At 49.2% G+C, this 25,284-nt stretch overlaps 1 protein-coding gene across 3 annotated transcripts; it reads right to left on the bottom strand.

The window, feature by feature from the left end:
• Nucleotides 1-161: 161 nt before the first annotated feature.
• PSAP (prosaposin) lies at nucleotides 162-22,840 on the bottom strand. 3 transcript variants are annotated; one of them, XM_017854540.1, is made up of 15 exons: nucleotides 22,738-22,840; nucleotides 18,104-18,237; nucleotides 15,571-15,645; nucleotides 14,851-14,976; nucleotides 12,280-12,480; nucleotides 11,422-11,565; nucleotides 9,584-9,640; nucleotides 7,736-7,744; nucleotides 5,731-5,862; nucleotides 4,087-4,182; nucleotides 3,563-3,749; nucleotides 3,314-3,471; nucleotides 2,866-2,946; nucleotides 2,451-2,558; nucleotides 162-1,314 (listed from the first exon to the last, which is right to left on the bottom strand). In XM_017854540.1, the coding sequence occupies exons 1-15, from the start codon at nucleotides 22,823-22,825 to the stop codon at nucleotides 1,279-1,281; spliced, it is 1,632 nt and encodes a 543-aa protein (XP_017710029.1). In that variant the 5' UTR covers nucleotides 22,826-22,840; the 3' UTR covers nucleotides 162-1,278. The 3 variants fall into 3 exon arrangements, with proteins under 3 accessions (XP_017710029.1, XP_017710030.1, XP_017710031.1); XM_017854541.1 differs by having other exon boundaries at nucleotides 7,736-7,741; XM_017854542.1 differs by lacking the exon at nucleotides 7,736-7,744.
• Between the last annotated feature and the right edge of the window lie 2,444 nt (nucleotides 22,841-25,284).

Here is a 25,284-nt window from a genome sequence, read left to right as displayed (position 1 = left end):
GGGAGGACCAGGTGGGATTTTTCCTTTATCCACTTTGCTTTCATTCTCTGGCCAAGAGGGGTCATGGGAGTGCTGGGCCCCAAAGGTGTCATGGGCTCAGAGCTCGTCAGAGAGGAACACACTCTTCCAGCTGAAGAGTCACAGAAACACTTAAGCCCAGATTTGGCTAACAGAATTTTATTGTTAAATCACAGAAACTTTAGTGCAAAACAAAACTCACGAAGTCCATTTAATAGCAACTGTGTATCCTGCTGGCTTTGCTTGCTGTCTCCTGGCAACCAGAAGTGGACAGAAGCGTGGGTGCCCAAGTGAGCTGCAGACAGCGTCCAACCCACACCCAGCAGGCCCCTCAGCATGCCGCCCTCTAACAGGAGCCACAGGCCTAGGAGCTTGCCATCCACATTTATTTGAAAAGAAAGGTCAAAAGGAGCCTCTATGAGACGGGGGAAGGGTGCAGGCTGCAGCAGCGCCTCAGCAGCCAGTAGGCAACATGAGCAGGCACAGCGTGGCCACCACTGTCCACACGCTCACACAAGCCAGGCCCGCGGGGCCTTTGGAGAGCTAGCAGGTTACATTCACGCAGATGGCCCCCTTCCCACCCAAACCCACAGAACCCCGAACAAAGCATCACCAGGAAAGACACGGGAAAGCCAAATCACAGTTGAACCAGGGACAGAGAACCCTTGGCCCCACTGAGGTCCCAAGCCACCAACAGCTGCTTCCAAAATCCCTGTGCTATTACAGCGGGAATTAAATCATTTAAAAAGCCTGATTATTCCGGGCTTCTAATCTTTCATATAAAACTGCCTTTGTTTTGCTGCTTTGTACAGCTGAGAGGCCCAGGAAAAGGGAGAGGGTCCCTGACCAGGGCAGGAGGCCACCTCAGAAGCCCAGGCCTACCAGTGCCCGAGCACATGTCAGGGCTCAGAACAAGGCCCCAACCAAGAGGGTTGATGGCCTCCAGTCAAGAAGCTGTGGCTCATGCCAGCAGAGCTCTCTCCTCCTCCAGCAGGCGCCATGCAAGGGCGGGCTAAAAGACCTCCAGTGCATCAACATCCATCTAACAGAGAGAAAAGGGGCACTGAAGCAGCTATGTCCTCCAGGGGCTAGGGGCTCCCTTGCAGACAGCAATGCTACAATAAAGGACACAGAAATGGGGGAGGCGAGGGAGCCCTATTTTTAAAACAAAGTCAAATAGATCTGTGCGTTCATTCTCCCAGACACACAAGTAGAAAAAAACGAATGCTGCGGTTTCTCCAAGCTGGAATATTCCTCCTCCTAGTTCCACACATGGCGTTTGCAATGCTCGACAGCCTGGTAGGAGAGAGGAAGCTGAGTTTAGTCTTCAGATGACAAACTCCATTCCCCACCCATCGGTGTATCAGATATCACCCCCAAACGGGACCTGTTCTCTTGTCCTAGGTCAGTTAGACGGCACCAGATGCTGAAGACCCAGGACAGGATCTCACTTAAAAACAGGGAACACATGACCATCAGAGTTTTGGGAACTTCTAAGACATGAGTCCAGAGCAGCAGATGCCTGCAGTAGTCTGCAGATGAGTACCCATGCAGGTAGGGCTCAGGACCCTTCATCTGCCTACACCCGGCACCCAGCGTCCTGCTAGCAGCCTGCACGCTAATTCCCAGGCAGAACCTCCTCGCCTGAGTTAGGCTACACACCAGCTCAGGCCCTGAGAAGCGGGCCCACATTTCCCCAGGACAGCAGCAGAACCAGCCGTGGGGTGGGGCTGGTGGTGGAGATGGGCTGGAGCCTAGCTGGAGGAAAGAGCTGGACATGGCCAGAATGGGGGGCCCCTGCCCCTCCCTGCAGTGGTCCAAGATGACAAAACCGCCACTGACATGGTCACAAGGAAGTCCGGTGAGGAAGGAAAAGTTGCGCAAAGCAACATTAAGTAACGGACCGGGCCAAACATCCCCACCCAGGGAAGCAGCACAAGTCATCTAACTGGTGGCTGCCAGGCCAGGCCAGGGCCACAGTGCCCTAGGGCTGCTGGGTAGGGGCCAGCTCTCAGGGCCTTAAGTGAAGAGACTCAGGCCCAGCTTCAGCAAGGGCAAACATGTTCCGGGGGACAGGACCTGGGCAAAGATCTGGGCAATGAATCCCACAGACTTTGTGCAATCCCTGGAGTGACCTTGTACAAGTCTGACACTGTCACAAGGGAAATGAAGACAAGAGCAACAAAGCAGAAGCAAAAAAATCCCCCCCCCCGCCCAAAAAAATCCACTCCACCCTTCACTACAAGAGTAGAGTTCACCCTGTCTTTTCTGGGGGACCATGAGTAAGCCTAACCACCTCTCTGAGCCTCAGTTTTCTGACAACGTAAAAGCAGGGTGGAGAGTTGATCACTGGGTTCCCGTTAAAGCAGGATTCTCCCACAGGCTACCCCAGGGCAAGACAGGCTGGTGGCGCTGGCTGCTGGGCTACTCACATTGCACTGGGCTGCTGTCTCTGTGTTCTGGCACCAGTAGCTTGGGCCCCATACACACTTCTCAGTTCCCAACAAGGGCTTACGGGCTGACGGGCAGGCTCCAATTTTCTATATGGTGAGAAAAGGAAAAAAGAAAGGGGGAGAATGAGAGCTGCCCAATGTATCCCTTTCAAAACTAAGAAAACAGTTTCCAGAAGGGGCTAGAATCAGAGCTCCACCACGCTCTTTCAGAACATCAGGGTTGCTGAGGAAAGTGATGGGGCTTGGGGGACTGGCTCCCTATCTTCTTGGCTCTCCCACAGCGGAACCCAGAGACTCCACCCCATGGCCAAGTCTCGGAGCAACCCTCCCGGGTCTCTGCAGCCCCCCAGGTTACAGCTGCCCAAGAGGACCCACGCCACCCAGTGAGGCTCACCAAGCACACGAAGGAAGGATCCATCACCTCCACCAGGATCTCGATCAGCACAGGCTCGTACTCTGCCACAAACTGATCACACTGTAAAGGAAAGCGGGGACACAGGTCCAGCCCTGGGGGTGTCCTAGCACAGTGGGGCACAAAAGGCCAGGCAGCCTGGATACATTCTTCCCTGAGAGCCCCTGGCATTCCCAGCCCACTGGGCCCTGGGGCCTCCCTTCCCAGACACCCTATCTACATTTGGCCCTATCTACATTTGGCCTCTCTACTTCAGGTTGCTTCCCCCAGTGGCTCCTCTTAAGCCAACAAATCACCTCCAAGTAAAACTTCATTGGACTCCATGCCCGGAGGCAGAAACAGCTGGTTTTCCATCAAAATGTACCCCAGCCTTGGCATACTTCATCAGGTTCTGTCATGCTGGCCTACGGCAGCCCAGCCCGAGGCATACCTGCTTCTGGTAAGGGTCGGGCAGGAAGCTGCAGCCTTTCTCAAGAGCAGCCAGGATCTCCTGCTTGGTGCTGTTTTTCTCCAGGTTACGATCCAAATAACCCACCAGCTTCTTGCACACTTCGCAGAAGCCACCGTCCTTTGGCTGAGTCACATGAACTACACAAGAGGGCAGCGGGCTCAATGCTGGCAGGGCCCTCCCTGACCCAAGAGGGGCACCATCCTCTCCCGCACCACACCTAGCGCTCACCGGTCAGCGCAGGAAGCCGTGTGCCAGAGCAGAGGCGCAGCATGCTGCACACCAGCTCAGGGCTGACCTCCTGCAGCAGGATGGACAGGATTGAGCTGCCGTATGTGTCCACCACCTCCTGGCACTCTTCCGACAGGGACTTTGGCAGCTTCGAGCACATTTTGTCAAAAGCATCCAGTATTTCTTTCTGAAACACAGGAGAGGATCGTGTGAGAAGACGGGACGCTGGGCAAGGGTTGGAGAGATTCTGAAAATACTAACATGACCAGGAAACGAGTCAATGGTGGGTGCTGTTTCCACCCCCAGAAAACTACCAAACCACAAAGCAAGGCAACAGTGTCTACCTCCCCTGATGCCCGCCAGCCCAGAGGTCCCACTGGTGAGGACTGCCTTCCACGAGATGGGGACATGGCTGTACACATGCCAAGGCTGGGCCAAGCCCTCCCTCCTATGGGACTTTCCCACTGGGACATTCAGGCTCGGGAGGCAGAATAGGGCCTCTCTCTGCCAGGAGGATAGCATACCTCAGTCTTATTGTTGTCAATCAGCTTGGTCACCTCCTTCACCAGGAATTCACACACCTCACAGTAAACATCAGACTTTGCTGGGACCTCGTGCTTCTGTGGGAAGAGTAGAAGGAGAGTACTTTAATGCTGGGACTCACAGCCCTTGGTCTTACTCCCCTAAAGGAAAGGGGATGCAGAGACCAGGGTGGGTTAGCACATCAAGGGCCACTGCCTACTGAATTCCAAATGATGTGTGGCTTCTAATATCCAAGTTAATTCCCTATTTTTATATGGTGGGAGACCCACCTGCCTCCTTCCCTAATCTTCTACCAACACCACCTCCCCCTAACCCCACCAAAACAAAACCCAGGAATTCACAGTTCAGAAGCTAGAAAGTCCCTTGTCCACCCCAAAGAGCTGTCCTGATGATGTTTCAGTTACAATCATTTCATCACTCAGGGTTCATTTTGGGGAGGACGAAGGACCAAAAGCAAAGGGAGGGGCTCGCTATCGGTCCACTATCTAGAAGGCAGCATGGTGAACACATTTCAGGTCTGCTCGTGTGTCTGCCATGTCTCATTAGCACTTGAGAATGCTCTTCTAGAACCCACCTTTAAAAAGGCAATACTGTCACAGAAGATGTTCCTTGGCAGTGGAAATGTTGTCTATCCCTGCTGCCCACTATAGGCTCCAGCTACCTGTGCACTGAGCACCTGCAATGTGGCTGGTGGAGCCAAGGGGCTGAATTTTTAATTTTGCTCCATGGTATTTCACTGAAATTTAAGTAGTCACATGTGGTTGGAACGTGAGCTATAATTCTTCACTTTCTCTGGCCGCACTTTGGTCAGCGGGCTGGAGCCGAGGAGCACCCCGTGGAGAAGAAGGCAGGAAGCAGTGCTTCCTGGATTCCAGCTGACACTTTGGCCTGGCCCCTGGGCCACACACTCTGCACATGCAGAGAGAAGACGGCAGAGAGAGACAAACAGCTGGCAGTCAAGTGCCGTGGGATGTTCTAGAACAAGAAGCGTGTACATGTGCCATGTGCTAAGGCATCACACAGCCCAGGTCTTGAAGAACTAGGATGTAAGCCCCACGGGCACAATGACATCATCTGTTCAGCACAGCCCCTAACACACTGCCTGGCCCATAATAAATGCCAAATACAAATGTATTATGGGAGGAAGTAGTCTGACTTTCACCAAGTGAGGTGTTCTAGTTAAACAAAACAGACACCCACACGGATTTAGTATACAGGCTGCAGGCCCAGTGAGGCTTCCGCATACTCTGAGGGGTGTGCTGGGAACATCCAGTCTGTCAGGGCCACAGGATGGGGAAGGACCCAGACAGTGCATGTGAGAAGGTGAGGCTGGAGCCAGGCACCGCAAAGTCACCTTTGAATGGCATGCTGAAAATACTCAGGCTAATGATCCCACGACCATTAGGGTTTACTACCAAGGCAATAAAATGTTTTCAAAAGAACTCAGGGGCGGGGGCCGCACTAGTATAGGGGATAGCATAAACCAGTGATCACAAACTCAAAGACCTTCAGGAGCCAGGCAGGGAACCAAAAGAAACAAGTGACTTGTAGGATGCGATGTGACACAGCAGGGAGTGGTGTGGCATTGCACAGTCCTGGCCAGTACACACAGTGACACCAGGTACCTTAATGGGCTCCACCAGTTCCAGGGCAGGGATGACATTCTTGGAGGCCACTTTGGCGGGGACCAGAGTCTGCATGGGCATCTCTTTCACCTCATCACAGAACCCAACCAGCGCACAGATCTCCTTGGGTTGCTGAAGAGAGCACAGAACAACCAGTCAGCGGCAAGCCTGCGCCCACTGCCCCTTAGTCCCAGTCCAGCCAGGGGACAGGGAGCTGGACAGCACCCTGGGCCCAGGTCTAGGCTGCCTCCCTCTCCCCCTCCCGCAAGGGGGCAGATTCCAGATTCCATGTTAAAGGGCTTGTGTCTGAAGCAGTGCATATGTGCCAGTTACATCTCAGGGAGGAGACCACACAAAGCTCCTAAGGGACATCGAACACAGCCTCCATCCAGGGCCACCACGAGGAAGGGAGACTCCCCAGCACTTTCCACATCTCCAAGGACACCCGGTCTGCTCTAGAATGTGTCTTTTCAGGTCACTCTAGGTAGGAACTAAGCTATGCTTTTTTCTAGAGGGGGAACTACCATGCCCGTAAACTAACAGAAAGCCAAATGTGTTAGAAATAAAACCACACCGGATCTTTCAGCGGCAGGACCATTTAAAATGATGCATTAAGGGGAAATGCTGGCTTTTTTAAAAACCACATTCTATGTTCACAACTGCACACAGTGCACATGAAAACCCAACCCCCCAAATGGATGAATCATTTTAAGCCACAAGGTCTCCAGATTGATCCCCTTTCACCATTTAGACACCAAACACAGAGCAATGGACAGTCTAGAATCCTGACCATGACGCTCTGACGGCCAAGAGCGAGACAAGTGTATACACCCTGTATACCGTGGAAATAAATGCAACCAGCAACTAGCTCTGAGCCTGAGTGCATTTGCCTCCCAGCACCAAACCCTAAAGCAGCAGGAACAAAGGTGCTAAAAACGGGACCTGTTAAGGGAAAAGAGCTAGACCATGACCATGGCTCATCTGGTTTTAATATCAAGAAGGCTCGAGAATTAATAAGACTGGGGGAGTCTGGAAAGCAAATCCCAAATACCCTGTCTTTGGCACACCTTAAGAATGAAAAATAAATAAATAATACGAAAGCAGAAGATACAGCAAGCTTTTTAGAAAAAAGTAGATGCCAATATTCAGGAGGTATAGGGCTGCTTCGGCCTCCATCAGCTTTGTTCCAACTCTCCGAGGAGGCCTAGGTAAAAAATTCAAGCATTTCAACCAAAGTCCTCTCCCATTAGACTTCAAAATACCTTCAAAAAAAAGCTCCAATGCTAATCCCAGTGGAGGGATGCCAATGCTCAGAGGTGGCAGTGTTCAGGATGGCCCCAAAGGACACTGACTCAGAGCAAGTATGGACTGGGCACTTGGTTCCTGTAGCATGCCATCTGATGTGGCTCTAGATCCCAAAGGACCCTGTTACCCAGAGGGGCAGAAGCCACAATCAAGAGATTGTTTCCAATTCTCTGGATCCAACAGCCAGGAACAGTCTGCTGGCTGTCTGCAAATGTTTGCTCATGCAGCTGAAGCATTTCTGTGGTTATGAAAGACAGCACTAAAGACATGCAATGCCTACTTGCATTGTGACAGACACAAGGTGCCCTAGGGAAGCCAGACCTACACTGGACTTCCTAACCGGCCTATGTTGAAGGAGGCTGAAGCACTTCCTGGGCCACCCATGGTTCCCCATCGTCACACTGGTGGCCTGCATGTACATATGCTGTATGTGGATCATGACCAGAGCACAAGGCTCTGTTGGCTTCATTTTTCTGGCCCCCTGAAGGGGAGATGAGATTCCCCAACACCTCAAGGGCTGAATTACAGGGGAGAAATGCAGAAGCCCTCCCCAGGCTATTAACAGACAGGCACCCTGCCTCTCATAACCATTCCTTGTATCTGTCAGAGCTAATCACGCCATACCCCCCCACCCAAAAAAAAGCAAAGTAACTAGAGGAAGCAGCAGACCACTACTACAAGCAGATTCCCCGACACATACCTGATCCTGCTGTTGAACAAAAAAACAGGAAATCGGAGGTGAAAATAAGAGAAAGGAAAGGACACAACAGTTAAGAAAAATTAAAACAACAATCAAGCAGTTAACCAGGTGTAAGGATGTCCCCAGAAGTTCAGGGAAAATGCTCCTGCGGTCAGATCTTAGCAACCTACCGTGTTCCTGCTATCTTGTAGACAAGGGGGCCCTGAAAGCTTTCCTGGCCCTGCAGGGATAGACCACTTGGGGGCTGTCCTGCTCATGTGTGCACCATCTCCAGGTCTTAACACACTAAATCACACTCAAAACACTGTGCAGCAAGAGCCCCAGAAAATGCCACTTGATGAAGGGTCTCCATCCTCAGGAGCCCACGCCAGCCCCAGGCCTGCAAGGCTTTCCCACAGGTTAGTGACCAGCAGCACCACGGAACAAGACACAGGGCTGCCCCAGGAAGGGGGGTGTGTTATAAACACCCTGAGGGGTTAGGGATCCTAGGGCGATCTACCGCAGGTGGCCGAATGCCAGCTAGAAGGCCAATTTAACAACGTATGCAAAGCCTCATGCTTCCATTCAGCAGTTTCATAATAAAGGCAGGGATATGCATATAGGTATGTGTTTGGCTATAAGGAGATTCATCTTCCCAAAGGCAAACCTGAAAACCTAGACACATCCAGCCACCGGGGACCAGTTATGTAAATTCTCTATGTACACAGGTGATTATTATGCAAGCACTTAATCATTTGTACAAGAATATTCAATGGCCAGAAGTATTCAATGGACAGAAAAGTATTGTCCACATTTCTACACAGTATAAGTTTTATAATGAGAAAAATATTTTAAGTTAACTATAAGGAAGTACTTCACAAGGTTAAGTCCCGTCAGTGCTTATCTTTACCTACTTCAGGTGCGTGTCTTTGTAAGCTGCCTTTAACTGTTTTTAGGACATGGTAGGGTGTGAGTAATAATCCCAAATAAACTACTCCTCCTCCTTGGCTTGCTTCAGTGGTTAGAGCAGGTCAGAGAGTCAATCTTTCAGGCTACTTGGCCACAAGCTCTAGCTGTAACTACTCAACTGTGCTGCTGTAGCACAAAACAGGCATCACTGTGTTCCAAAAAAAATACCGTTTATGTACAAAACATGACAGGCCAGTTTGCTGACCCCTGGATCAGAGAACAAACTCAAACGATGATATGTCAATCTCAAGTAGTCAGAAAGTCAGCATGACAGACAGGGAAAAGGTGTCCCCACCCCTTCAACCCCACCAATCAGATGTAAGGAGGCAGCGCCTGTTCCCAACGTGAGCAGGCCACCCTGCTCTGTGTGGACTAGCGAGCTCATTTCCGGAATGGGTATTCTTGATTCTAATTAAGGAACACCCGCTACCACCTGAATGCCTCCAAAGCCAGCTCAGGAGTTACCAGCTCAAGCAGCAGCTTCAGCAGACACTGCTGCCATGCACGGGACAAACTCTGGGAGGCAGTATTGCCCCCACTCAGGCTGCAACACAGCCATTCTCATGCCTGGCTTAGTTAGAGAGCACTTGACTTCTATAGATCCCAGGGCTAAAGCCAGACCTAGAAACCTGATGGCCGGCCTGAATGGGCAGAGGCAAACAAACTGCCAGGAAGCCACCAGGGCAGTCCTGGGGATCAAGATGCTTCAGCCTCTCCCGTGACAGGGGAGGTACTGAGATTGCAAGTGGAGAGTCTCCTAGCCAGAGGGTTCGATTTAGCCCAATTCAGTACTCTAAGGTAAAAAAGGGAAACTAAACCATATAATTTTCAAAACTGCTAGAAATAACGAAACCTGAAAAACAAAGAAAAATGCTAACAAGGGGCCTCTGTGTCACCTACCATGTGCATCATCATCTGGATAGCAATTTCAGAATACTGGCTGATATAGTTCTTGCACTGGGGAGAGAGAAACAGATTCCTTAACAAATCACTGCAACAGTGCACCAAAAACCAACCAACTTTCCCCCCAGCATTTCCAACAGTGTCAACTGGTGACTATCAAGCAACTTTCTAAAGTAGAATTTTATAAATGTCTGCTCTGGGTCAGTTTTCATAAGATGAAAATAACCATTTGGTTATTCTATCATTCATAGGAAATGTGTGCAAAAGATGTTTTGAAAATGTTTTGTAAGGGACCTTAAAGATTCCATCCTCCTGTCTCCTTTATCTTACAACCTCACTTGCCCCAGCATCATAGAGCAACTATTCAGTGGCAATTTGGAGAGAAGGCAGCTAAGAGATACACTGTTAAGGAACTAGAGCTTACTTTTCAAAGCCATTTAGACAATCTCAGATGGCATTATAAGGCTTAAATCCAGTAGAGTCAAGTTATAATGATTTTTAACTGCCTATTTTCAGACAATCTAGATACTTCCACTAGATTCCACAGACTTGCTCCTTGTATTTGGGGAGCTTCTACAGAGATAGGACCAAAGGTAACATCATATAGCCTCTCAGAGAGGGTTCAATTGGGAAATTGTTTAAACAGTGTTATGCAAAGACACTTAAAATGAGGCTACAGGATTCTGAGACTTTCAACATCCGTGAGTGTTCACCTGATTGACATTCCTAACGGAAAGTCAGAGAGAAACCCTCAGCTGGACATGGTGGCTCACTCCTGTAATCCCAGCTACCTGGGAGGTTGAGGAGAGGATTGCTTGAGCCCAGGAGGTAAAGGCTGCAGTGAGCTATGATTGTGCCACTGCACTCCAGCCTGGGTGACAGAGCTAAACCCTGTCTCAAGAGAAAAAAAAAATGGAGAAGGCCTCATCTCGTAGAGCCAGCCACTCCACCCAAAAAGCCTCTCTAGACCCCAAAGGACAGAGAGATTACAACCAGCTTCTCAGCTGCCAGTCTAGCAGATTTCTTCAGTTGTCAGGTACTAAAACTAGCATTTTGGTTTTACACATCCACCTGTGATTAATAATCTTGGAATAGGGTCCCAGAATGAAACCATCTAAGTAAGGAGCCAACAAAATGAGTTTCTGAGCCCACAGGACTAAGGGAGGCTTTCAGGTGAACCACGGTCAGCAACCATGCTTGCTGCAGGAGCACAGTTAGAATGCTGAGTGTCACATACATTAGCCAAGCTTTCAAAAATAGGGTAAAGGCCGGGCACGGAGGCTCACGCCTGTAACCCCACACTTTGGGAGGCCAAGTGGGCAGATCACTTGAGGTGAGAAGTTCGAGACCAGCCTGGCCAACACGGTGAAACCCCATCTCTACTAAAAATACAAAAATTAGCTGGGTGTGGTTGCATGCGCCCGTAATCCCAGAGGTTAAGGCAGGAGAATCACTTGAACCCAGGAGGTGAAGGCTGCAGTGAGCTGAGATCACACCACTGCACTCCAGCCTGGGCAATAGAGTGAGACTCAGTCTCAAAAAAAAAAAAAAAAACAAAACAAGGGGGGGTGGTAAAAAGTGTTTCTACAGTGTTCCTAATACACAGGGTGCCTGGCAGGAAACAAAATCTTCCCAGAAACAGCCTCCTACTTTTTGTCCCCAGTTTTATTACATATCCAGATGCCATTAACCAAAACAGATTCAAGTCTGTACTACCTATTCAAGCTGCTTTCTGGTTAAAAAGAAAACCATGTTGTCTGAACGCCCTACTCCAGCCTCCAGAGCCCAACTCCCAGACCCAGATCATCCTCAATGCACAAGGACACAAGGCTCACCATGTCGGCCATGCCAGGGCCCAGGCGGTCACACTCCTCCTTGACATGTTCCACCAAGGCCTGGACAAAGGTGGAGTTGGTCCGTACAGCAGTCTGGATGTCGGTCACCATCTGAATGCAGTCCTGGCAAACGTCCCCATTATCCTACGGAAGAGGCAGTTAGGTTGGCAACTTAAGAGGATTCAAATTCCTAGGAAAACGTCCTTATATACTCAGGGCTACAGCATTAGTGGGCACTTACTGGCCAGTTCCTAAGGTGCTTTACAGGCTCTCAAATTACTGATAGGCTTAAAATTGATTGAGTGTTCATTATAGTAACAGTATGGTATAAAAAGGGGGTTTAGTATAAATAAAAAGGATGGCCAAGCACAGTGGCTCACACTTGTAATCCCAGCACTTTGGGAGGCCGAGGCAGGCAGATCGCTTGAACCCAGGAGTTTGAGACCAGCCTGAGCAACACAGCAAAACAAAAAATACAAAAATTTAGCCAGGTGTGGTGGTATGCATCTGTACTCTCAGCTACTTAGGAGGCTAAGGTGGGAGGATCACTTAAGCCTCAGAGGTTGAGGCTGCAATGAACCATGATCACAGCACTGCACTCCAGCTTGGGTGATAGAACGAGACCCTGCTCAAAAATAAAAGAAGTAAAAAATTTTTAAAGGGGGTTAACCTTTGTATATTTTAAATATCCCATTCTTTAGAAACTTCATGGTACAACCATTTAAAGGCTGGTTCATGTAACTGCAGAGTTATGCACAGAGATAAGCCCCTGTTTAAGAGCCACTCTCTGCCCCTTTTTGTCTCTCATCTCCAGTGCAACCAAAAATGGGGTCCTCAGTGGCCAGCCCATTGTCTTACCTTTGGCTGGGGCTTGCTGCGGGGGCCGTCCTGAGGGTAGAGGAGGAGAGGGATGTTGGCCATGAAGGGGGCCACCACCTCAGTCATGTCCAGCTCTGGGATCTTATTGGACTCCAGCTGCTTCTGGTGATTCAGCTCTGCCAGGTGCTTCTGGAGAGACTCGCAGAGGTTGAGAGCAGAGCACACCTCCCCAGGACGGCTCTGGTGGGAAGGAAAGAAGTCCTGCTGAAAATCCTCTCCCCGGGGGGAAAATAAGACAGGCCATCTGGTGCCTCTGAATTAGTCCTTCTCTTTAAATCCCTTAAAAGAAATGCAAACCTATTGTCTAAATTAAAACCCAAGAATGTCAAAATTACCCAATCCAAGTGCCTAACCACACAGCAGCCCCTAAGCTTCCCCAATTCTCCTATTAGGCAATGATGCAGTTTGGCTGTGTCCCCACCCAAATCTCATCTGGAATTGTAGCTCCCATAATCCCACGTGTCATGGGAGGAACCCAGTGGGAGGTAAATGAATCACGGGGCGGGTTTTCCCGTGCTGTTTAGTAAGAGTAAGTCTCATGATCTGATGGTTTTATAAAGGACAGCTGCCCTGCACACGCTCTCTTGCCTGCTGATATGTAAGATGTGACTTTGCTCCTCCTTCACCTTCCACCATGATTGAGGCCTCCCCAGTCATGTGGAACTGTGAGTCCATTAAATCTTTTTTTTCTTTTTATAAATTACCCAGTCTTGGGTATGTCTTTATTAGTAGCATGAAAACAGACTAATATAGGTTTCCTAAATGTTACCTCTGCTCCCCTCAGCTCTTCTTTAAAGGTATAGGAGGCCAGGCACGGTGGCTCACACCTATAATCCCAGCACTTTGTGAGGCCGAGGCAGGCGGATCACCTGAGGTCAGGAGTTCAAGACCAGCCTGGCCAACGTGGTAAAACCCTGTCTCTACAAAAATACAAAAATTAGCCAGGCATGATGGTGGGTGCCTGTGATCCCAGCTACTTGGGAGGCTGAGACGGGAGAATCACTTGAACCCAAGAGGCAGAGGTGCTGTCAGCCAAGATCACGCCATTGCACTCCAGCCTGGGCAACAGAGTGAGACTCGGTCTCAAATAAATAAATAAATAAATAAAGGAATAGGAGCTTCTTGTTGGAGGAGAAGAGTCAGTAATTCTAAGCCACTTCTCCGCAAAATGAGCTAACACAATGGCTTTCAACACCTTCCATATGCTGATGGCTCCCAACTGTTTAACTTTTGTAATCATGCCCACCCCGCAGACATCTCAAACTTACCCCTCATTCTATCCTGTCCAACTAGCTCCATTTTAGCAAGTAACTCCACCTTCGTCTTCTCAGAAACCAGGGAGACATTTATAGCTCTTCCTCTCCTATACATCCCCCTCATGAGCAAGTCCAGTCCATTTAATCCTCCAAAAGAGAATCTGCATCTGCCATTTCTACTGTCCACATCACATCTCACTCACAAGGACATGAACTCCTGAGGGTCCTGTCAGCTTCCCCACTTGCAGCTTTCCTCAATGGGACCTAGACCTAGATCAAACTCTTTGACAAATACCCTTACAATCATGACACTCCAAGGCTGTACTTGCAATCCTTGAAGATGGCCTAGAAGGCTGTGCGTGACACAACCCCTGCCTTCCTCACCAGAACCTCGGTCAACCTTGGTCCTGGGCCGGGCGCAGTGGCTCAAGCCTGTAATCCCAGCACTTTGGGAGGCCGAGATGGGCGGATCACGAGGTCAGGAGATCAAGACCATCCTGGCTAACATGGTGAAACCCTGTCTCTACTAAAAATACAAAATAAAAAACTAGCTGGGCAAGGTGGCGGGCACCTGTAGTCCCAGCTACTCTGGAGGCTGAGGCAGGAGAACGGCGTAAACCCGGGAGGCGGAGCTTGCAGTGAACTGAGATCCGCCCACTGCACTCCAGCCCGCACGACAGAGCAAGACTCCGTCTCAAAAAAAAAAAAAAAAACAAAAAAACCTTGGTCCTGTCTTGAGACAGTCCTGCCCCCTGGCCGTCTTCAGTTACTTAAACACCTCTTCTTTGTCAAGGCCTTTCCAAATTCCACAAAGCCAGCTCCGTGTTCTTTGCTAAAGACCCAGTTTGTGACACAGGGTCTGCATATGATACATACTTGATGAATGAAAGATGAGCATCTTTGTAGCTGAACACCCAAGTACATTCCCTGAATTATTCCTTAATTATAAGTTCACAGAAATAAATTCACAGAAGTGAAGTTTTGTGCTTGCTCAAAGGGGTCAAAGATTGGACATCATCTATCCAACTCACATCTCTGAAGGTTATGCCGGTTTACATTCCTTCAGCAGTCCGACCAGTCCCCAGCAGCCGCACCCTTGCTAACCCCAGGGCAAGTTACACAGAGTGGCCTGCTGTGCCAAAGGAGCTATTTGGGATGTGAAATTGTAGCAAAATGCTGTTGAGGAATTCCAGAGCTATGAACAGACTTTCCATTTTATCAATCTACTCAGGGCCACTGCCTCTCCTGGGCCCCAGAAGCACCTTCAAGGAAAAGCCTATTCCCCACCACTTACCATTTCTCCTTTAATGATGTCCAGGATGACAGGGAGGTAGGAGTCCACTATTTCCTTGCACGAAGCAGACATGTTCGGTTTCGGAAGCCAGTCACAGGTCTTCTCCAAGTAAACAAGGATCTCCTCCTACAAGAGGACACCAGGGTCAGAATCAGGACAGGCTTTCCTCCCTGGAAATAAATGGGCTGAAGGCAAGAGGCCCTCAATAGCTCCCAGAAAAACCAAGCCTGGAAAGCAGCCAGCCCTCAGGGAAAAGGACTTGGCCATGTTACCATTACCTATGGCTCTATCAGGTCAATCAGGCAAAAACAGACATGAACATTCAAAACGAAGATCCTCGGACCTGCAGTCTCGTAGGCACAGGGAATTCTAAGCAGAGATGGCCAAACTGGACCTAGGTATTAGTGGCATGCAACATAACATCTCAATTAACTTCGGGCATTTAGTCCCGGGGTCAGCAAAGGAGGCCCTTCAGCTTATTTTTGTACAACGCAGAACTCAGAATGGTTTTACGTTCTTTTATATTTTAAAAGAGACTGCGTGACAGGGACACTATATGGCTCGTATAGCCTAAAATCTTTTCTCCTTGGTCCTTTGTGGAAGACATTTGCCCCCCTCAGGCCTACACCATTCCTCTTTAGACACTCAGAATCACAGCTCTCTCAGGAACCAGTGCACGTGCCCGTGGCTCAGGCACCATCCCCACTCACAGCCGCTCACCTCGGTGGCATTGTCCTTCAGCATATCACCAGCTGCTGTGACAACGTCTTTGCATATGTCACAGGGAAGGGATTTCTAAGAGAAAGAATACGAGAAATTTGTATTTGTAGGACACAAATTCACACCCCACACGACTGGAACTCCCTATGGCCCTTTCCCTATTCTCTCTAACCAGGGATATGATCATGACCACGCTCCTGTCACATCCTGGTTCTCCACTCTGCATGAGCAGTGCTGGGGCACTGCAGGAAGGGAAGAGGTGTGACTCACTAGAACACACTGTGATTTATAGGGCACAGAACCTTTGCTCATACCCACGCAGCACCCCATGTGGCACAGGTCAATTTCAAATCAATGCTTCCAACACCTCTAAGGAAACTGAGGCTCAGGTGAAATCACAGAGTCACATCAGTACATCAGGGAGCTGGGTGGGACAGAGAAACGAACGCCTCACCCACTTCTGAAGGCACGCCCACACTGAACTGTTCACCTGCGCTTCCTCTGGCTCCCAGGCATGTTAACGATGTACCACCATGCCAAAGTCAATCTTCTGATTGGCACTAAGGCCCCCATCTGGACTAGGGGCCATGGAAATTCTAGTTGGTACCTGCAGCCATTGGGGAAGAATGCCCAGGCTCCCTTCTTGATGTCAACCAACTTTTCACCCATGGAAAAAAAACATGTCTGGGTGAGACTGAGGAATACCTATGAATTTAGCTGCCTTTAGAGAAACCGATTTGAACCTAGTCAGGCTAATACAGTCATCCTTTGGTATCTGAGGGAGTATCAATTCCAGGACCCCCGTGGACACCCAAACCCCAGAATGCTCAAGTTCCACAGACAGCCCTCAATATCTGTGGAAACAGAGGGTCAAGGGTACCATGCATGGAACCATAACAAGAGAGGGCCAGGCTGGGTGCAATGGCTCACGCCTATAATCCCAACACTTTGTGAGGCCAAGGTGGGTAGATCACGAGTTCAGGAGTTCGAGACCAGCCTGACCAACATGGTGAAAACCCTGTCTCTACTAAAAATACAAAAATTAGCCAGGCATGGTGGTGTGCACCTGTAATCCCAGCTACTCTGGAGGCTGAGGCAGGAGAATTGCTTGAACCCAGGAGGCGGAGCTTGCAGTTAGCCAAGATCGCGCCACTGCACTCCAGCCTGGGCGACAAAATGAGACTCCGTCTCAAAAAAAAACAAAACAAACAAACAAAAAAAAACAGAAGGCCGGGCCATGACAAGACCAGCCAATGAAGGAAGTTTTAAAGTCCTTACTGGACACACGTTAAACCTGGAAACAGGAACTAGTATTAAAAAACAAGATGGAAAGCAAATTAGAAATCAAATCTGAAAAGAGTTTCAGACCAGTCGTGGTAGCCCACACCTGTAATCACAGCACTATGGGAGGCAGGAGGATGACCTTAGCCCAGGAGTTCAAGACCAGCCTGGGCAACATGGTAAAAACCTTATCTCTACAAAAAATCCAAAAATTAGCCGGGCATGCTGGTGTGCATCTGTGGTTCCAGTACTCAGGAGGCTGAGGTGGGAGGATTGCTTGAGCCTAGGAGGTTGAGGTTGCAGTGAGCCATGATTGTACCACTGCACTCCGGCCTAGGTGACAGAGCCATACCCTGTCTCCAAAAAAAAGGGCAAGTATGGCCACAGAAGGCAGTTTTCCAGTGAATAATTCACAAACTGCTTCTAAAATAATGGTGCTAAGTTTTCTTCTCTCACTGAAGGAGCACTAGTGGCCCCCCGAAGTCCACTCAGTCAAACATAGCCCATACCATATGATGGCCGGCACAGCCCCAAGTGAGCCCAGGGCAGCAGCTCTGCGTTCAGCTGGCACAGTCGGCAGAGCATCTCCTGAGAGGGCTTGGGACCGTGAGGAACGCACCCATGGCTTGTCGCCTTAGACCACGCCCCACATTAATATGCTATATTTAGCATCGGTTAGATGAAAAATCAGTGCTAGCTTCCTCAGTGTGGTTACAGCTGGAAATCAATTTTAAACTGCAACCGCGCTCCAGGATCTCAATCAGCAGTTTGCCTGTTTGAGAGGAGTGAGGAGAGAACAAAATATGAAACAGGCAGAAAGTACCTGAAAAGCTCAGCATGTACTTTGTGGAGTGAGTGACCAAGCATAGAGCCACGCCCATGTGCCCAGTGGTGGGAATGGGCACTGCCAACCCACTGGCCTCTTATCTAAGGTGAGAAGTGGGATCTGCACAGAGGCCCGGGAGGCAGTGTGGGGCACCTGGAGCTGCAGGCATGAAGACCTCATCCTGTCTGCCACAAGAGACCAGGCAGCCTCAGGGGAAGGAAACCTTAACCTCTCTGAGCCTCCATCTCCTCTGCTGTAAAATGGGTACATTCACCAATAGGTCCTGCCTCCCACACAGGGTCACAGTGAGAAGCAAACAAAACCAGGCAAGAGAAAGTGCTCTGTCAATATGGTGGTGAGTTACAGCTGCTCTAAGGGGACCCCAGAGGAGTGCTGGGGCTGGGACTGGAGGGCAGCAGCACTCACCACTGTTGGCTTGTTCCAAACGGTCTGCAGGCAGTGCTTCACTGCCCCACAGTCGGATGCCGTCTTCACATTCTGGCACCACACTGCCGAGCCTCTGGTGCATTCTTTCAGTCCGAGGACTGGGCTGGCTAGAGCTAAAATGAAAACCAATGTGAGGAGGCGGCCCGTTTTGCAGCAAACCAGGTCGACCTGACTTATTTCGCCAGGGCTGAGGGCGAGCCCTGTCCTTGAGCTGGATGCCCTTACTCGGCCCCTCACCCAGCTGTATGGGGCACCAGCCACACAGATGCACCCCTGTCCCAGTCAAGAAGCTGGCTTGTCAGTCACAGGGCTGGAAGGGACTCATTTATCTGGTTCACTTTCATTGGCTCCAACTACCTTTAAACAGTATCAGGGAGTAGCAGAACTTTAAATCCTCATAACCTTAAAATGTTTCCATAAGTAGCAAAAGAAACCATAGGAGAAAAGACTGACAAATTCAAATACAGGGAAGATTTGTGACTTCTGTAGAATGAATAACAGCAGTAGAATGAAGGGTTTTTTTAAAAAAGAAAAACAGGCTAGACACGGTAGCTCATGCCTATAATCCCAGCACGTTGGGAGGCCAAGGTGGATCACGACGTCAGGAGATTGAGACCATCCTGGCTAACACGGTGAAACCCCGTCTCTACTAAAAATACAAAAAAAACAATCAGCCAGGCGTGGTGGCGGGCACCTGTAGTCCCAGCTACTCAGGAGGCTGAGGCAGGAGAATGGCATGAACCCAGGAGGCGCAGCTTGCAGTGAGCCAAGACTGCGCCACTGTACTCCAGCCCAGGTGACAGAGCGAGACTCCATCTCAAAAATTAATAATAAAATAAAATAAAAAAATTCATATCCTTATAACATAAAACAATTGTCAGCTGCAGCAGCTCACGCCTATAATCCCAGCACTCTGAGAGGCCAAGGTGGGGGATCACTGGAGTCCAGGAGTTCAAGACCAGCCTGGGCAACATGGCAAAACCTCATCTCTACAAAAAATTAGCCAGGTATGGTGGCACGCACCTGTGATCCCAACTACTTGAGAGGCTGAGGTGGGAGGATAGCTTAAGCCCAGGAGGCACAGGCTGTAGTAAGCCAAGATCTCACCACTGCACTCCAGTTGTGAGCTACCATACTCAGCCCTAAAAACGTTTTATCAACTGCCTTGAGAGTGCCTATGTTTCCTGAAACAGGTCCTTGATTTTAGAACCAAAAAATGGCGAAAAAAATCCTCAGATTCACATCTCACTTCTAGGCCAACTATTCAGCTAGGAAACAAGATTACATCAGACTACACATAGAGGATGGCGGCGTGAGGGTCAAACTCCAACAGGCATCTCAGTAGGGTTGAACCAACTTTAATTGCAATAGATACTTGGCCCAAGTCTGAGAAAAAAAAAAAACACAATCACCTGAGAAACATACTTAGAACCTCAGGAGTCTTGCTGTATGCTGCTTCCCTCTGTAAGCCAATTCTACGTATGTGTGTAACACACATAGGAAACACGTGTTATATAGGTCAGCACCCATTCTTCCTCCAGGAGAGGGAAAGGAATGAAGTGCTTTCTTCCATTACTACCTCCACAAGCTACTCACACAAAGACTGAGTCCCCCAAAGCTCGAGCCAGATCACCGGTAGCCCTTCAGACACAAGAAAATGAATTATTCATCTGCTGTCCAGGTTATAGCCTTCCCTGTCCCCAGAAGCAAAATCACAAACACGTCCAGTTCACAATCTCAACCAAGCTGGCCACATTCCAGAGGCTGCTGGTTTGGACTCTAGTTTCCAGGGGAAAACATATGCCAGATGGGAATCAGTACCGAGCTCCCCAGATGGCTCACAAAAGCTTAGCCCACAGTGTAGCCAAGCATGGCTGGCGTCAGCCTCAGTTATAAATCTCAGGGGAGCGGTGGAGGGGAGGGAGAAATTGAGTCATGAGGGTAAGGGCTCTGAGGACTGTGCGGCCACAGAAACAGCTCAAATAGGAGCCCCAGACCTGATGACTCCCACCACACCCTAGCAGGACCTGGGCCCCTAGGGCTCTGAAAAGGACCCATGATGACACCATGATACACACTGCCTAGCCCTACCTCCAAATCAAGAGAGGGCCCAAGTGATGAACAGGTGGCTACCACCAAAATGAGTCTCTAGGCAGAGGAAGGCAGAGTGATACACAGGGAAGCCAGAAGAGGATGGGCTCAGACCTCAGGAGACCAGAGCCAAGCGGAGGAGTCACCACCAAAAGCAGGGGCAAGTGAACGGCATTCCCCATTCTTAAAAATGCCCATCCAGTGTAATATCCACCCAGCTACTTTCTCCAGCCTTCTCAGCAGGGAACTAGCTACAGCTGACCAAAATCTAGAGTGTTTCTGGAACACAACTCACTCCCACAGGCCCACAGGAGAATACTTTGTAGGTTGCCTACTTCCTCTAGGAATGTGAAACAATAAGTTTTCCATGATGACTTTGTTACTTGTTTTGGTCCGGCCAACCTGGAATGAAAATAATCTCACGCAGCCCCTTGTATCTGAAACTGGCCCAGCTAATACAAACTGTCACTTCCCAATCCATGACCTACTGAATGGCAGCAGACCTCTTCCTCAGACCTGGAGGGAAAAAGGTACGCATGGTGGAGAATTCGGTACGCCTATAAAGTCATCAAGTTCCAGCGTAAAACAGATTTCCATGGACACAGGAAGTAACACGTAAATTCCAACTCCTAGAAACTCCCTTCTTAGCGAGACAGCCTCTTCTACCTCCAACCACAAGCCAAACATAAAGGTGCGTATTACAAAAACGGCCTGTGGTATGCAATGGATTTCATCTCCCAGGATGACCGACATGATGACACATGTTCATAGAGACTGCGTGTCCTCAGGGCAGGCACTGCTGGGTGGTGCTGGGGAGCTCCCGGCTGCCGAGAGGTGCAAAGCCCATTCTCAGAGCCTATCTCCTAAGAGGGTATCAAACAGTGGGTCAGAACCTTTTGGGGACATGGATCCCTTTCCCAGAAACTTTATTATACATAAAATTATCCTACCACTTGAGGAACTTCTCAGGCCCCAGCTGTGGATTAATCACAAAGCTCTACAGGCGAGGGTGGTTCCTCTCCACACAAGCAGGTAAACAACCCAGATGGTCACCAGCTCCACCGACTGTGCAGAGCCCGAGGCCCTCATGCCAGAGACCAAATGAACAGTCACAACTTTTTTTACCCCCAAGAGCGGGAGGAACAGACATCTAAGTAATGGTGTGTGATCCCACACATCCGTGGGAATGGGAGCGGCAAGGCAATGCTAACGGAGTCTTCCTCAAAACGAAATTGGAATTGGCACCTGCAAAATGGTGACAGAAAGGGCTGGCTACGTGGAGAGGGGATGGGAAATTCAAGAACATTCCAAAGGAGTCCAGTTATCTGTGGGGAAGGGAAGAAACTGTCCTGCCTTTTCAGGAGCGAAGCCAAGGAAGTAGTGGCAGCCAGGCTGCAAAGGCAGACAGGTCTCAGGTGCGTGGGGAATGGTCTCACCTGCCACACACACCCCAAGGTGAGGGCTCAACCCCGTGGGCGATGCTGCAGGAAGCTCCAGGGATTTCTGGGTGGGACAGGACAGGTATGCTCATGTGTGGGTCTCAATCACCCAGGTACGAGGTGGCAGAACTGAAGAGGAGGCAGGAGATACCAACACCAGGCGCCTAACTGGAAGGCGAATTCAAAAATGTGCACATGAGAAATGGAGGCAGCGAGAGCCGAGAGAGCCTAACACAGACTCCAAGAGATCAAGATGGGCAAATGGCACTAACTGGGTTCCATGGGAAGTCGGGAGGCTCAAAGGGAAAGCAGAACAGCAAGGGCCAACAGCACCAGGAGAGACACGCCCATGAGCACCGTGAGCTGCTCAGCAGAGGCCAGGGAGGGGAGGGCCGGGCCCCACCCAGAGAGTCCCCTGGAGGACTGGGGATGAGTGACGGGAGAAGGAATGTTTCAGAGACATGCATGGTCATCTCCAAGTAGGGGGAGAATCCCTTGCACCTTCCACCCGGGTGTGGAGCTGGTATGAGTGGCTCCAGCCCACAGACCTCTGAACAATGGGCGGAGAACTGCAGCTCCAGGTAAAGAACGCATTTAACATCCACCCAGGGACATAAAAAGAGAAAGGATTAGCCAGGCTTGGTGGTGCACACCTCCATAGTCCCAGTTACTGGGGAGGCTAAGGTGGGAGGATCACTTATGCCCGGGGAAGGAGGTTGCACTCTAGGGCCCCAGCGTCACTGCACTCCAGCCTGGGCAATAAAGCCAGAACCTGTCTTAGAAAAAAAAGAGAGAATGAGTGGCATCATCAGGTGATGACCTCACCAACAGTGGAAGCAACCAAGCAGAAACAACACATAACCTATGAGCAATGCTACGTAAGAGGGATCCTTTCAGTGGTGGGCTGAACTAAAAGAGCTCCCAGGAGCTCCGAGTCTTCATTCCAACAAGGCAGATGACATTTTCAGCATTTATAACTAATAAAAACTACTCAAAACTGCTTTCTGGTGAGTTATTTCTCAAAACAAGTTGCCAGCAAAGCCTTTCATCTCTATTATCCTCCCACACCCTACCTCCAAATACCAGTTTCCTTCTCTGAGGCAGTATGCTGAACTCCAAGAAAGTTCTTAGAATGTTTGATCTCCTGGAGATTTCTGATTAAACGTGTCATAAAGACATGAACAGCACTCGGAGCAAATCGAGCGCTTCACGTCTTAGTTCAAGGGCCTGACAAGAGAGCTGGGAACAATGGGCCCTTTTTATTATTTATTTATTTATTTTTTGAGACAGAGTCTTGCTCTTGTCACCCAGGCTGGAGTGCACAATCTTGGCTTACTGCAGCCTCCGCCTCCTGGGTTCAAGTGATTCTCCTGCCTCAGCCTCCCAAGTAGCTGGGATTATAGGCGTCCACCACCACACCCAACTAATTTTTGTATTTTTAGTAGGTACGGGGTTTTGCCACTTTGGCCAGGCTGGTCTCAAACTCCTGACCTTGTGATACGCCCGCCTCGGCCTCCCAAAGTGCTGGGATTACAAGTGTGAGCCACCATGCTCGGCCCACAACAGGACTTTTTTAAAGACATAGATTTCAGGGCCATGTGTGGTGGCTCACGCCTGTAATCCCAGCACTTTGGGAAGCTAAGGCGGGAGAATCACTTTGAGCTCAAGAATCAAGACCAGCCTGGTAACACGGCAAAACCCCATCTCTACAAAAAATACAAAAATAGCCAGGCGAGGTGGCGGTGCCTGTAGTCCCAGCTACTCGGGAGGCTGAGGCAGGAGAATCGCTTGAATCCAGGAGGCAGAGGTTGCAGTGAGCTGAGATCGTGCCACTGCACTCCTGCTGGGCGACACAGCGAGACTCCATCAAAAAAAGAAAAAAAAAAGAAAAGAAAAAGAAATAAGTCATTATTATTCTATGTTGTTTACAGTCAAACCTCAGCCCAACTAATATACACATTTAATCAACGACCTCGCTTACAAGAAAGGTCTCCCAACAATGAGTGTTTCCGGGGGTACTCCAGTGAGGACACTGAAAAGCCCAGTACACAACATAACCAAAGATTTTCCGAAGCAACCTCAGAATGACAGGATAACCCTTCCTAGAAGGTTACAGTCAGTCTCATTATTTTAGCCATACAACATATGCTTTGCCTTTTAAATATTTTAGTAACATGCTAAAATACAATTTGAGTTTAGCTACCAAAAAAAAAAAAAGTAACAGAAAATGCATGCAGCCTCCCAGTGCTGACAATCAGAGCCTACATTCCACAGGGCAGCAGATCTGCTGCCTGGGTAAGGCGGCACCATGGCAACAGGCAGGTTGCTAGGAAACCAAGAGAGGATAACCCCAGGAGGGGCAGCTTCTACCGCAGGTCCCCCGCATTCAGGCATTTCTCAGAGGAATTCATATACTTCCATCCTCTAGAAGCAGGAGATAACGCAATGCACTCAACACTAACTACTCAAACAGCTAGTGCCACAAATATCTTCTATGGCAAACAGCACTTGTCTCTTCTTCATAGATAATCCTGCCTTTGGAAAACAGTCTGCAAAGCAGAATAACACAGCTCACTGAATCATTCAGAATAGTATATACTCAGAGGTAGTCTCCCTTGATTTGGAGGAAGTAAGGTCCAAGAATCCTCTTATCACATAAGACATCAATGGCAATAAAGCTCTTAAGCTCGCTAGGCTGATATCCCATCACCTCTGGCCTCAAAGTGTTAAGACAAAGGTCCTTTCTTCCCTGCTTCTCCTCTGCTGCTACAGCCTGGCTTCTTAATTTTCCTCCCAAGCCAGATCATTCCAGGGCAGGACATTATCTACACAAAGTGATAAAGTCCTCAGGGAAATTACCTTGTGCAATAATGACTGAGGCTGGGGACAAGAATGCAATCTACTCAGACTGTATAAGAGTGACGGAATGGAGGCTTAACTAATTTGGGGACAATTCCTAACTAGTTCATTCAAGAGCACTGTAGTCCAATAAAAACTCCTAACAAAGCTTTTCTTCCAAAGTGTTAACATATCAGGTGATGATCAAAGAAGAACTTAGATCATCTTAGATAAGATTACACGGCAATCCATGACTGAAAAATGAGCCCTTGGCAGGACTAGATTCCAGCCAAGTGAGCAAGTGGAGGCAGGGGTCAGAGGGGGGTTCTGCATGGCTCCCCATCCTCAAGAAAGTTCCGCTGCAGATCCAGCATGCTGCACGGCAGTCGGTGCAGGCACCCACACAAACTGGTGCTGGCTCCCACACTGAGCCTTGCTAACCAGCTGCATGGTCTCTGCACATTTGCAGAAGATAATCATATGCTAAAAAAGGTTTCATGCAAACCTCATTAAAGAAATTCAGTATTCTGAACTTGTCTCATACACTGTTTACTAACTAAAAAGTTCCAGATATATGTGAGTCTACTATAAATGTCACTTTTGGCTTACTTCAGTTAATACTTTATAGGAATACTGCCTTCATTTGAAATCTAAACTGTTCAGACCACAGTATGGGTCACGGCAGGATATCAGACTGACCCAGAATTCTGATTTAGTTGCTTTCACCACAGAGGGTTGTTATGAGAATTAAATGAACTAATGTTCAATAAAAAGCAGGATGGGCCGGGCGTG

The sequence above is a fragment of the Rhinopithecus bieti genome, unplaced genomic scaffold, assembly GCF_001698545.2.
Source record: "Rhinopithecus bieti isolate Rb0 unplaced genomic scaffold, ASM169854v2 scaffold_36008, whole genome shotgun sequence".
In the NCBI taxonomy this organism is placed as follows: Eukaryota; Metazoa; Chordata; class Mammalia; order Primates; family Cercopithecidae; genus Rhinopithecus; species Rhinopithecus bieti.
Note: the sequence above shows the minus strand (reverse complement) of the source record. Positions and strands in the feature narration are given on the sequence as shown.